The sequence below is a fragment of the Tympanuchus pallidicinctus genome, unplaced genomic scaffold (genome assembly GCF_026119805.1).
Source record: "Tympanuchus pallidicinctus isolate F22 unplaced genomic scaffold, pur_lepc_1.0 scaffold1, whole genome shotgun sequence".
In the NCBI taxonomy this organism is placed as follows: Eukaryota; Metazoa; Chordata; class Aves; order Galliformes; family Phasianidae; genus Tympanuchus; species Tympanuchus pallidicinctus.
The window spans coordinates 77,917,860-77,932,755 of NW_026294618.1; the positions used below are offsets into that span (position 1 = coordinate 77,917,860).

At 37.0% G+C, this 14,896-nt stretch overlaps 1 protein-coding gene across 3 annotated transcripts in view; it reads right to left on the reverse strand.

Moving 5' to 3' along the window:
* The window catches only part of RMDN2 (regulator of microtubule dynamics 2), a 41,634-nt gene that overhangs the window by 5,728 nt on the left and 21,010 nt on the right, over positions 1 to 14,896 (reverse strand). For all 3 annotated transcript variants that reach the window (XM_052672945.1, XM_052672935.1, XM_052672953.1), the window contains exons 7-10: positions 14,530 to 14,607; positions 7,687 to 7,785; positions 5,835 to 5,888; positions 5,667 to 5,747 (exon numbers count right to left, since the gene is read on the reverse strand). In XM_052672945.1, coding sequence (XP_052528905.1) covers positions 5,667 to 5,747; positions 5,835 to 5,888; positions 7,687 to 7,785; positions 14,530 to 14,607 — 312 coding nt within the window. The remainder of the gene's footprint in view (positions 1 to 5,666; positions 5,748 to 5,834; positions 5,889 to 7,686; positions 7,786 to 14,529; positions 14,608 to 14,896) is intronic.

Sequence of the window (14,896 nt, forward strand, 5' to 3'; positions counted from 1 at the left end):
TGCAAAATAATTAAAAATAAAGTAGGTCTCTACTTTTTTTCTGTTGACCTTTTACAGTTGCCTCATTTTTAGCGCCATTTTACAGTCTGATATGTGATCTCCTTATAATGAATTTCTAAAAGGTCTATTCCCTGAGCTTGAAGCACACATATTCAGCATAAACAGAACCACAAATCAAGAAATAGTTTTCAATTTATTTATGTATTTTTATCTGTGCAATTTTCAGCGAAATGTATATTCACAAAAGCCTCTAATTTGGGGCTGCTGGTAGCTGTCAGAAAGTTCTTGTTCAATGCCAGAAATAGTATTAGCAGGAAAATAGTCTAGCATTCAAATACAAAGGTTTCCACTGTTTTGTAAATGAAATGTTATGGACTTCTGGACAAAAAAAAAGTACAAAAAATCTAAAGAAACAAGTATCTTCTGAGGATGATAATGTTCTGCATTGAACAATACGTGTCATTTGGCATATCTTTGAACAGAGGAAAAATCAGAAAGGTGCAGAGAAAAGGAGATTTTTCATTTCATGAAAAAAACAGTTTGTGTGATGTGACACATAGTTTAAATAGGTAGTTTTTTCACAAATAAATCATGATTTGTACCTTTCATTCTAAAGCAGAAGCAGATTTCACTCCCCAAAACCTTACTCAAAAGTACAGATCAGAGCAGAACTCAAATGAGTTCTATTGGAAATATCACAGCAGTATCTGCCACACGGGGTCAACCAGTGGTGGCTGGCTGAAATGGGCATTTCTTGGTAAATCTTTTTGGAAAATTCAAGATATACAAGAGGTCTGTTGAGGCAGGAAGTGGAAGATGCTGAAGTTCATGCTCTGCCCTCTCTTCCACCCTTTTTAAACTCCCACTCTTTTCAACTCTTTATCAACATAATTCAAAACATAACTTAATGAGCTGGGAGGTTAACCACAATAATTCATGATAATCATGAAACTCTTACAGGCATTATTTCTCCTCAGTAGCTGCCCTCTTGTTTAGAACTTCAGCCACTGTTCTTGCACATTATTACACCTTCCTCCACCTCCTCCTCTCCTCCATATGGGTTTTTCTTGCTTTTTGAATGTCATTGTTGCTGAAAGCAATTTTGCCATCCATTACAATTCCTTCCATGCTCCAGCGTTAAGAAACAAATGTCATAAATGAAGAGTTTCTGTCATATATAAATCTCTTTCTTGTTACTGCCAACTCTGAATCGCCTTCATTGGGAAAGAGGGATTCTTTTTTAAATGAAGATTTTTTTAAAATCACTGATTTGTTTATAAAGTAAATTCTCAGCTTCAGGAAAATAATCTGTATTTTAAGTACAACTTTTCAGTAACTCTCAGTGCAAATACAGTTGCTCTGCACTTTCTGCTTTTCTGTTTTCAGCTCTTCCAAAATTAAATTTCTTGTAACGTAACTGATGCATTGCAGATTCATTAAAAAAAAAAAAAAGTTGGAGACACAAGAACTTTGAGATTTTAGTGAAGCAATCCCTTCTTTTTCTCTTTCTCTGCCAGGCTTAGGTTAATACCTCTGTGACAAGCTTACTGATCCTAAAAGCACACAGGGTTTATTCCCACCTTCACGCTCACTTCCAGACATAAGAAAAAATAATTTCTTTACTTTTATACTTCATAATTCTACATTTATACATAATTTTTTCTACAAGTTCCTCCCTTGAAAGTGCCAAGCAATTTTTGTCATAAAAAAGAAATTGATGTCATCTACATATCTAGCTCTGACAAATCACCTTATAAGTAAAGCAAAAAGCAATGCGTATTTGATCAAGCATACACATCTACACACTCATTTCATCTTTCTGAATGAAAGACAAAGGTTCATGTTTTCAAATTTGAATTATATTTTCTCCCCAGATTCAAAAAAGGCGTTTTTTTCAACACTGTAGTCCACCACATCTGGTTTCAACAGCCCTTTATGTAGCCACACTCAACACGGCTCTGAATGCTTTACAAATAATGAGTTTCAGTAAGGGTACTGCAAGTTCAATGAGATAAACAGAGCAGCTGTTATCCACTTTGTAATAACTCACAGCAGCCCTAAGCATTAGGATCTCTTTTCATGAAGGGGTGAATGTTTCCCAGGACCTTGGGTTATCCACCTGGACAGCAACCAGAGAAAAGCAGGACAATTTAATGTCCCCATGCACCTCCAGCCGTGTAGTACCACTCCACAGTACAACAGTATTTATGGCCAAGGAAGAACCACACAATTCATCAGAGGTTTCTGTTTAGAGTACAGAGGATAGAGAGAAAGGTCTACAATATAGCACTGTAACACAAGTTTCATTTTCCAGACCTAATTTGCACTAAATCTACTGTATTCCCTTTCAAAAGAAAAAAAAAAATAAATAATAATCCATGGAATGATTGGTTGAAAATGTGCCAAATTGACTATGAAAAATAAAAAGAAAACAAAACCACATTTATACTAGGATTTATAGGAATCATTAGTTTGGAAGCCCATCTAACCCTTGAATTAAAACAATATTCTCTAAGTGGCCGAATAGACACTCACAGAAGGGATATTTGGATGTGATACAACATTCAAGACAAAACTCATCTCACTTAACTTGAAATGCTACATGGAATGAATTCTAGACAAAGTGTCAAAGAAGTACCCTGAGTCAGACCGGCTGAGAATTTGACTTCAGGGTCAAAATGAGTGATGGGCTATTTTACTGATGCTGAGTACCTCTAGTTTCCACTGAAGTCAACAGAAATTGGGGATGCTCAGAAGAACTAACAAATTAAACCATTATCTACTACTACTTTTTCATAGTTATGCTGCAGGGTGATTTGTTATCATGAAATACTACACATTTCCTCAATGTGGCACCTTTCCAGCAAGTTTGTCTCATGGTCTACAACTGTTTTTATGCCTTTATACATATGCATGTTTCTCAGCAGAAGCCAACATTTAGAAACAATAAAGGAATTTCCCTGCCTGAAGAAAGAAAGGTTTAAAACTCCACATGAGGAACTATGATTACACTTAGGAATGATGAGTTTCACATGACTGTGACAACATCCTATACTGCTGACAACCATGAGATCCTGTGCTGTGGCTAACTGAAAGAAATCCTCAGACTGCTGCTGAGCTGTTTTCTATTTTAGTCTGTGAATCCTAGCTTTTACAGGGCTGCAGTCAATTCAATTTCTTCAGTCCCTCCCTTAAACAAACCTGACTAAATATTATTCACACATAGAGCTCTAAGCCTGAACCATTTCAGTTCCAACACGTTTCCCCCAAAATTAGTAAGAATTTTTCTCTAGCACCATAACAAAATAAGACGCAATATTCTAATTCAGATGGGACTTGAGGTAACAGCTAGCAACAGAGGTTGTGTTCCAGATCTCCATTTTATCATAATTACTTTCAGAATGAGGTTGGTGTTACCTTGTGCTTACTGATTTAGGGGAAAGAAAAAAAGATTTACACACTATTGCTCCAGTGTTTTGTATTCCTGAACTTTATACCTAAATCTAATTCAAAACACACTGCAAGTGAAATGAGCCAAAGCAGATAAACCTGTGATATGTGAAGAACTAGTCTAAAAAGAAGAGGACATGTCTTACCATCTTCTTCAGATTCTTCAGACAAAAGATTTTTGTGACACACTTGCTGTTTTTCCTTCAGTTTACAAACCAATATAATTCTAATTTCATCACCACTCTGCTTGCCAGAATACACAACACAAACACACACACACACACACCTTGCATCACTCCCATATTCCTGCTCTCAGGATCTGCTGGCACTTTGGAAACACGCTGAGGCATTCCTTTGAGAAGAGTCTAACTCCCTGCCCCAAGATGGCCCAGGATGCACTGAACTCTGAAGAATGCACTGAGCTCACCTTTAGAATGATGACACTGGCCTTTACAGGCAGAACTCACCCTGCATTAGCAATGCAGTCAAGGCGTATCACATATGTATCTTAGACATGTCTGCACACGCAGTCTCTCTCTGCCTTTCTCTTTTTCCACCGAGTGTATGGGGAGCCTCAGCAACTACCTGTGACTTGACACCAAAATTTTCTCCAGCCATTTTTGTGAAAGACAAATCTCACACTAGATTATTTCTACACTTTTTCAAGGAGTCTCTATGAATGTTGAATGACTTTTAATTCACTCAACACACGTAGCCTTCTGCACACCAGAAATTTATGTGAGACAATGCTTTTTTGCAATTTTATTGGCGAGCTCTGAGCTCATTGCAATAAGACCTGTGTGTAGGAGGTTGAATACAGAATAAATAAATAAATAAATAAATAAAATCAAGAGAAAAGCCAAAGCAGACATACATAAAACAGGCTGAGTCCAAGCAATTTCAGTTCCATGCCTATACCATTTGCGCTATGTTTTATGTAGCATTAAAGTACAAAAAAACCCATCAGAATGTATAGGAGTCTTTCCATCATTTCTTCAAAACAGGCAACCTGAAGGTACATTTCAACAATAAGTAAAGAATAAAGCAGTGTTAAGATATTATGTCATATCTGTGTTAGGACGTACTAAACGAACACTGAAAAGAAGCACTGAACTTCAGCAATGATTGCTTAATTTATGATTGACACATATTCTAATTTGGACTAAACATAAAGGCCACACAGAAGCAGCTGCTGGTAAGGCATGCAGTGGTCTTTCTTCTGAGTGAGAACTTCTGACATAAACATGTTAGTGCTCCACATACAGCATCAGTTGTCAATCAAATTCCAAAGCTATGAATGGTCTTTTTCCTCAACTTCAAAGAATTAAATGGGATAAGGCCAATTAGTCTCTGGAATCACCTCCCTCCTCTTCTCTACCACATCTGCTGTGCTCAAAGGGGGTCCCTTAGGCTGACAAAGCTCAAGTTTGAACTTGTCATGCTTTAGGATGGTAGGATGTTTTCAGTCATAGGCCAGTAATTATGGAACTTGCTTTTACATGAGATGAGATAGCAAGAGTGAACCTTCTTGCCATGACTTGGCTTACATTTGAGAAATTAGATCACTTAAAAATTTCACAAATATCTATAGAAAACTCACACATCTGAGTACTAAAATACTCTAACGGGTCTAAAACTGAATCTAATTATGTGTTAGGATAAAATACACTGTATCAGATGCAACAGAATGAAACGTGTCTCTGTAACCACATTGTAGTTGAAGACAAAGACAAGCTCGAACCAGTTAATCCACCTCTGTAACAGCCAGCAACAGGCAGCGCCCTGGAGGCCTCAGCAGGGATCACAAAATAGAGATTCTCAGGCAGGAGTAGAACAAGAACTTGAGACAAAAATCCCAAGTACTTTCAATTGAGAAAAAATAGGTCTGAGACAAAATTCAGAACATCGATGCGCACAATTGCTTATCTTAAGATAGTCCAATGAAAACGGACTGAATTACAAAGAGTGCAATTTAATTTCTGACAGCCTCTGGCACAAACCTAGCTTCTGACAATTGCTCAAAGTTTTGTTTTTGTTTTTTATGCAGTGGACATAAACAAATGCAATAAGCCAACGTAAGTGGAGGAAAAAGGAAGATCCCACATTTAGATTAAAAAAAGAAAAAGTGCAACATTACATTATTACTGACAAAGTAATAATGGGAGCTAAAGCAGACAATGGTCATGAGAGAACAAGTTATCAGCCTCAGTACCCACCTCATTAGTAACTGGGAGAACTGACAGTGCAGATTCACAGTACTTCAGTGCATTGGTTTTCTGGCCAAGATCTTTATAGCACTGAGAAGAAAAAACATTTTGTTTCCAATCATATCACTGTAAGAATATGGAGTCTAGAAATCATTATTCTTAAAAGAACTTGGTTACCTTTGCCAAATACACATAATTGCATTTGGAATATCCTGGATGCATTTCTTCTGCCTAAAGGAGAAAAAAAACAGGAAACTAAACATAAAGACAAACCAAACATCATGTGAGGAGATTTACCTGTCCATATATCATTTTCGACAACACAATAAGCTTCCTAAAACAGACTGAATCATCCTTACTGCGTGCACCACAATGTTTGGCACTTTCAATAAGAAAACAAATAAACAACATGAAAACAAACAAACAAACAAGAAAACAAACTCTAAATCAGGCACGTAAGTTGCTGACATCAAATACACTGAAATGTTCCATACCTCCTGGCTTCCTCACTCACCACCTGCTTAGAACAGATACCACCTCATTCTATAGAACATCTATTGGATGCCTTCACTCCCACAAAAGGCTGGAAAACATTTCTCTCTCTAAATCATTAGCATTTTTTTCCTCATCAAAGAAATATGCAACCAACCATTTTCATGCTGAGTAATGGATACTGAACTGTATTTGTCCATGTGATAACTGTTTCTCTTTCACGTATTCGTATTTTCCAGCTATGGGTTCACCCTTCTTTTCAGATTATTATCTTCTGAAAAAATTCAGGTATTGTGAAAAATTCAAGATCATCTTCCCTTTAAAACATGCCATGGATGTAAAACTTTGATTGATGAGTACAAATATTACCAGTTATTTACTATTCAAGAAACAATGATAATAGACAAATAGCTTTTGGGAAAGAAAAGTTACATCAGTGAAACATACCATAGCTGCAGTTCTTGAACCAAAGCAATGCTGCTGTCACTACAACTGTAGTCAATTAAATAATTGAATAATTGAATAATTGAAAAAGATACAATTGTCTTTCAGAAAGCAATTTAATTTTTGTTACCGAATTTGACTTAAAATCACAGCTACTGTGCAGCTCCCTACAAAGTGCCCTGAACCTGAAGTGAATATTTCAAATTATTTCTATAATCTTTGGATTTTAACCCTGCAGATAAGACCTATACACTGGGAAGATGGCAATGTATTATATTCTCTAAAATTCAGAAAGCATTCAACCTTTAACCAGACTAAGAACACAAAAAATAAGTAGTTTTGGTAGTGAGAAAAAATATGCTTGTCCAATTCCTTTGGGAAACTATCTGAAAGGAATTGTAACGCTGGAAGTTTACGCTTTGAATTCAGCCAAGTGAAAAACTTGTATTTTTCAGTGCTAGAAGTTGAAATTATTTCTATAAAAGACACTGAAAGACAGCTTGATTTTTCATTATTATTACTATTATTTTTTTTTGCATGCTGTGTTCTCTAGTAACTGCACACTCAAGTAGAACATCCAGGACCAAAGACTTATGTGACAGAGCCTTCTTTTCTACTGCACTGTAAAGATCTTTCCTCAGCATCAATTTCACCTCCAGAAACAAGAAAGGCTTCTACTGAAATGCGAAGAGTTTCTGATAAGAAGAATGGAACTGTCACAGTGTCCAAGTTTTCCTTGCCTATGTCAACCTTCTTGCAGAAGTGGTCAAATAACCATCACAATTATACATACATCACTATTCCATACAATACTTAACTAATCTGTATTTATTTCACTTTAAATTCACTAACTATTGACATGGCAAGTCACTGAAGATTTCTGCAGAATAAACGAAGAAAAGAAAGGTGCAACTCATTCATCTCCAAACTATTTTTGAAATAGAGAACAGCAAACCATTTTACTGTAGAGCTTTGTGGTATTTAGGAGATCCCTGGATTTACAGCTGCAGACTCTACAAAATCTCTTCAACAGACTTCTTGAATACAGATAACTGCTGGTAAACAGTGAAGGAAAACCATGGGTAGGACTTACCTTAAGAAAATTCTGCAATGCTTCATCTACTGTTGAAGTTGGTGGAGTACCAAAGAGAGCAGTAGCTACTTTCTTTTCAAGCCAAGACAATTGAGATACCTATAATAAGAATATGTATATATAAAAATCAAAAGTCTTTAGGATTGCTTCTCTGTTTTGGAGGAAATATTTCACTGTACTGCTATACTACTTATGAAACTTATTTTGAAAAAAAAACAAAACAAAACAAGATGAACCCACAACACAAAGGAATGTTTTTTGCTGTCAGTTTTCCAACTCAAAGAACAGTCTTTACAATATTACATTCCACTAAGTGGGAAAAGTACACATTAAAAAAATACACAACAAAACACCAACATTACTGATATGAGAGTCTTCCAGTATATAAAGTTAACATACAGTTTGTTATCGTAAGACCTTGTCTTTTCTAAGGCTAAAAGACTTCAAGCCTGTTAAGTTTTTAAGTTAAATTTTTAAGTTTTTAATGATAGACAGCTTAATGCTGTAATGCACATGTGGACTGCTTTTCAGTGTTATGAAAAGAAAGCTGCTGCTACAGTCAAACTGTCACTGCTTTGGTCCCCTGTAAAACAAATCCATTTACTACACTGAAGCTGGTCACAATCACCGTTAAGAAAGTGGTTTCATTTTCTCTCTTTAGATTTGAAAAGTAACACTTGTCAAAGACCTCTTTCAAGAAAGACAGGCAGCAATGAAAAAGCCTCTGGAGAACTGGCACATTGGCACACAACGCACATTACTTATTCCCTTAGGTATATTGACATCTGACAGAAACTGCTGTGGTTGCTGCCATGAAGTACTTGCCTCCACCGCCTAACCCAGAGAAACACACTCCACATCGCTAATGAATGATGGAGCTAAGAAGAAGTTTAATGTAAGACTGGATCCTATTCAAGCGGAGAAGTTAAGCCACCCTCCTTTGGCCACATCTATGCCTGCAAAATGAACTCAGAACTTCATTCTTCATCCCCATCAATACTTGAAACAAAGAATTGATTGCTCCAATCACTAAGTACAGTTGAGTTAAAAATAACAAAACCAACAAGGTTCTGCGTTTTCCTAACAACTCCTAACCTGATCTATGCAGAAGCAATGCAGAAAATGGTTACATGCAGTCAAAGAAAGAGAGCTTCCCACTGGAGAACTAGGAGGTGAAATACAAGTCACCCATGGACATCTCTGTTTCAGATGCAGATGCAATTCACATCTTCACAAGAGTTGAGCTCAGTTCTGTGCTACTGCTTTAAAAATTGTTTTGGATAGTTTCAGATTATTCCCACCTCATTTCCTGGCTTCCCAATCTCTTCAGGGCTGTTGCTCCTTTCCCTTACCCCTCTCCTGATGGGTTCAGTAATTACCCAGAACAACAGTTAATCATGACAAAATATAAGAACCCATTAAAGCAATCAACCAGAACACTACTCTTCTGAATGGGCATCAAGCACTGTGTATTTCTTGTTGCAAACTGCCTAAAAATACTATTTCAAGGAATACAAACACAGACCAGCATGCAACAGGAAAACGCATTAGACTGTACTTTAATGTCTAGCCTCATTTACTCAAGCTCCACAACAGCAACATTACTTGGAGACAGAGGCATCCTGAAGAAGTCTTTCCGGTTGCTTGACAGGGTTCAACACCTTATTTGTTAAATACCATCAGTAAGTCTCATACAGACTCACTAAAATATTTCAGAGAGAAGCAATAATAAGAAATTAAAGCGTTTTTCATTCTTCCTCTTTCATCTCTCACTCTCAAAGCATCTTCTAAGAGAATAAAAAAGCTCTCTGGCAAACTCAGAGCTCTCATTCATTGAAACAACACGATGGGGAGCCCATCTACACTGCAGTGCTTTTACACTGTTACAAACTGCAGCACGCCGGTTAAAGGTTCGCATTGTAGGTATGCCTGTAACTCCTTCCCACACTACACTTTCCTAGCTGCACTCTAGTTTCTAAGTCATATTCTGTGAGAAGCAGTAATGTGGTTTTTGCAAATGTATTGTTTTCTTCTGCTGCAGTGTTCTTTATTCTCTTGGAAGAGGAAGGAGTTTTCTACTTGTCTAGGTTCTTCTTATCAAGGAGTGAGCTAACAGAGGGCTGATAAGTGGAAAATAATAAAGGGAATGATGCTTATACTGTTCTCTGCAAGGCTACCCAACACCCTGGAGGTTTACATACAACGCACAGATACAACTACCACAAAAGTGTCTGCTGTTATGCAATAACCAGGGAACAGAATTGTTGTTTTTCCATGTGGAGCTATAATTGCATATTGAAAACACAAGTCCTTCCTGGCAGTTGTTTTATTTTCTTAAAAGATTTCATCAGAACCAATCTACTGAGGTTTTAGTCATTATTTTGTCTGGCCTGGGTGCTGCTTTGCACTATTCAAACTTTTTAAAAAATATACACTCGGCCATTTTTATATAATAAACTCCACCAACCTAAAGCAATCTTGAAAAGCATGATGCACATATGCACAATAGTGATGTATATTCCATGCACACTGGATTCAAAGTCTTCCTTTGCGACTCTTGCATAGATAGCCTGATAGTTCTGTAATATTTGAAGTATCCTGATTTGCAAGCTGCAGGCTTGATAAACTCATTACAGCTAGCTAAAGCCATCTATAAATGAAGTGCCTAGTTTACACTTGTCCATGCTCTTCATACAGTCAATAGAGTCAGCAGCATCTCTATTAGGCATCTGCTGTTACATCAATTATAGCAGTTCAGCTTGAACACTCCGCTCCTTCCCTTCATTCTTTTCTTCAGCTACAGAAGGAGCATAGACAATCATGACTTGTGGATAGCAAAAGATAGGCAGATGAATCCTATCCCAACACCTTAACCACACCTCACCTGGGTCAGTCAGTACCCCCAAATGACTGAGGTGGGTAAAGGGCTGATTCATGCCAGACACAGAATTGTGTCATGGAGTAATAACTATGGACAGGAAATACTACTCTTTCCCTAGACAAACAAAAAGTTTCTAATTTGAAATAACTTTATTGAAGTAAATCTTTATGCCATGTTCAGTGAGATGGAATTATTCTTAGTACATCGGCTAACTTTATTAAGTATTCTTCTGTGTGTAAGCAAGCACAGGCAACAGATACCCTGGTGCAGCAAGCCCTCGTGTAGTGAAAATTTAACTTCTAAAGTTAAGATTATTCCATATAGTGCAGTGCATATCTCAAGGTCCACAGAAAATGAAGTACAAAGCAACTCTGTAAGGAGTGAGATCATTACTGTCACAGGACTGGTAATGGACATAGGAAAGTAATATGAAAAACAGCTACTGCAGCAAGTAATTACTACTATAACAACAATAAAACAAATTAAAGAAGGAAATGCCCTACAGATGATTTCCAAAGCTTAAGAGAGACCTGATGTAAGTCCCTCCCAACAGCCTGAAAAGTCACAGAAGCACCACAGGAATGCTGGGTTTCCAGAGAATATCTCATTTTGATGTACTGGGTCACTCTGAAGAGGAATACTGCTCCCCAGCTGCCACACATGAGGACAGCTAGTCCTGCTCATTCATAAAGAGAAAAAAAAAGAGGGGAGGCTTGAGGGACCAGCAACCACTCCCTGAACTTCCCCAGGGTAGGAGGAGTGTGAGTCACCACAAGAGCCTGGTCATTGGCAAGGAGGGAAGGCCATCCTCGTGTTCCAAAGCTCACAGAGATGACTGTTCCGGAAGGCCTCTTCTATAGATGTGTCAAAAGAACAAGCTCTCATCAGCTTTTTCTACTTGAATCTCTTGAATACTTGAATTAGTAGCAAGAGAGAGAAGTGTCACCCATGGAATTAAACTGCAGCTGACTGTAAAGCTGCTCTTTCATATCAGACCTCTCATTCCACTGAAGATTAGGGCAGTAAATGTGGTTCTCTCTTAAATACCGTGTAAAGGAATTCCTTAACATGTCTTTCTCCTCTGTAGCATAGCATCAGCACAACTCACATGGGAACTAAAAGCACTTACTGACTGAAGTTCATTTTTTTTTGGTTTTGCCTCCTCCTTGGTTTTGAGAAGCAAACCCTGTCCGTTCACATCTCTTAACAAACTCCAGAATGTTGGCACCAATAAAACTAATTTGTTTGGATTGAAAATTCAGCCAGGACTGACCCACGACCTTAAACAATTTCCTCCTCCAATGTTAAATGGTAACAGCTCACTGTTGACAATTCACAAAGTTGTCTTCCACAAAGGAAAACAATACTGTTGATCCAGCTTCAATAAAACACCACTGGCATCTACCAAAACACTCCCACAGAATGCTTTTCTTTGTCTTTTTAATGACGATATATTAATGTGAAATTGTATTAAATAATTGTACAATGTTTTTATTTCTGGAAGAAATTAAATATCTAAACAGCAGTTTTAAAATACTGGCTTCCAACACAAATATTCTCCTTCTGGCCAGCTGAGGATCCGCTACAGTCTGTACAGGCATCTAGACATTTATCCAACTTGAATTCCCTGGGTTTTCACTTTCCTGTAAGAAGAGCACACTCACAGAGCACTCACACAAATGAACTTGATCAGTTCGTTCCCCACTGTAACCCAAACAGATGATACTGGGATACACCACACGAATCCAATGCATTGCATCTAACCTCCAAAAACAAACTTCCAAGAAATCTAATTTTTAACACCTCGATAGCATTTACCAGAGGCTCCAATCTGCTAAACATCCTGAGTCTGTTCTGTAAAGGCAAGTAAGTAGGCATAAAAAAACCTGAACAAGGCATGGACTCTGTTTTAAAATCTGCTCTAAATGCTAACATACATTAAAATGAAACATTGAATGATTAAGGATTATCAGATAATCACTTGCAAACTCTAAAGAAAGAAAATAATTCCTATACTTTATGTACCACAGATCAATTAACTTGCAATAAATGCTTTGTGCTGATCTGAAGAGCAAAGGTAATTTTCACTCTCTCAATAAAAAGAAAGCTACAACTTAGAGGGCTCTAAACACTGTATTTACTTTAAATAACATTCATCTACACAAGCAGATAATTAAAAGATCTGAACGGTGTTGTTGTGCTCTTTGTAGCTGCTGTAGTTTCCGTGGAAACAAACAAGAGGCATTACTTTCAGAACGACCTCTGTAATAAAGATTTCAACAAGTTCTAGTTGGAGTGATCTAAGATTAAAATCCTTAACAGAACCACGTGTCAGAACCCAAACTATGGTCTCATCCTCCTATCAGAAGCGTGCAAATCACAGAAAGTGGAGGTGCCTGCCCCAGAATTTATCACAAAACGTTACTCAGTCCTATACTCACACTTATCTGAGCTATGCAAATCTATCCTTAGTCCATCAGGTTAGTATTTTGTCATGGCCAGCAAAAAAGTCACAGAATTAAAAAAGAAAATATGTATCAATCCTAAGTATTACAGTGGCCACATCAGTTTGGTGGATAGTTTCACTTATTAGAATGCAGGTCAGGTCACACCCTAAGGCAGTGCTCATCTGTGGCTTTATTGTTCCTGAAAGGAGCACTGGATAGATGCTACAAGTGTGGAACATTAATTTGTAATGATACACTTGTAACAAACCACATGCATCAGCCAGTGAGTGTAATTGCCACTAATGTGAAATGATTAAAAAACCCAGTGCAATATAAACAAAATGAGGTACATTTGGCTTACGTGTAACGCTTCCAAAAGCAATAGCTCAAGTGAGAAATAAGACATGAGAAACATCTGGGAGTGTTTGACATAAATGGGAGCTACACTTGGTTGTTGGCCATAATATAAAAATGCTTAAGGAACCACTGACAAGAGAGATACTCTTTAAAGGCAGGAGGGCAGAAAGCACGTTATGGGGCAATCTTTAGCAACTCACTTTTGCATTGCCAATGCTGACATTCAAGAATAGCTGTGACAAAAATCAAAATGAAAAGCTTTTTTAAAAAAGTTGGTGTCATTCTTTACTTGGATCAAGAGAGGAAAAAAAATCTAGATGCTAAAAGTTTGTTGAAAGTTATGTATATGATCTGAAAGAACTACTGAAAGGTTACCTTGCATTAAGCTTTGCTGTAGATAAAGTCAGAGGCTGCAGTTCACAGCAACTCCCTCCTTCCAGTTTGTAGGCACTATATAGTAACTAGCACTGGAAGTAGCTGAAGAAAAGGCAGGGCTGGAATTCACTTTGCACCAGCCACTGCTGCTCTGAGAAGTCTCCCAATGGTCTTTTACAGCCTACACTTTGCAAGAACATTTCCTTCTGACAAGAGATCGAGGTTGTGGTTGGACTTGACGATCTTTAAGGTCTTTTCCAACCTGAGCAACACTATGATTTTAATATTCCTCACAGCATAGAACATGAGCTATAAAACAGGTGGCTTTAAGAATAAAGCAACTCAGCAACTCTATATTATAAGCACAAGCATTTGCTAAAAATATATATATCAACAAAAATATATATAAATAATCAACAACTAAACTGATAAACCAGTGAATTTTTTTTCCCATATGAGTACTTAAAACTACATTAACACAATATTTAGAACTCTTTTATTGACATAACAAGAACTGTATTTTTGCAAAACATTTTGGTGAATTACAGATTTTATATCTGAATCTTTATTGTGATATCATCCACCAACATTCCACGTCATTATGATAGCCCAGGAACATCACATGTGGAAGTTAATTCAGGAAACTTACATGTCCTGCTTCATTTAACTCAAAATATCTACTTCAAGAAACATCTGCTTTAAGTCCCATTGCTTCACTTCAAATGCATTTTAATTTTTCAATACAATAAATGTTAGATACAAAAACAACAAACAAACACTTACTGAATAGCACCATCTTCCATTTAGGTAATATAAAAGAGGATCTTGAGGCTTCAGTTCAATTGCTTTATCTAGATGCTCCTAGTAAAAAGAAAACCATCAGTGTCACTTCAGATGTCACATTCTAAGAAGTTTACTGCAAATCATATAAAAAAAAAATCAGAAATTCTTTTCTGTTGAAATTATTTTCTAATGTCCTAAAAGTATTTTAATTACTGAACACCTTACCTACAAAGGAAAACCACAATAAATGTTACATAACAACTCTGCACACAATACAACAAGACCAGCAACTCAAAATCTCAAAGGGCTCAGGAACTTTTGTCTTAACAATGCAACAACCTCCATTATATTTTTAGATATAGTTAGC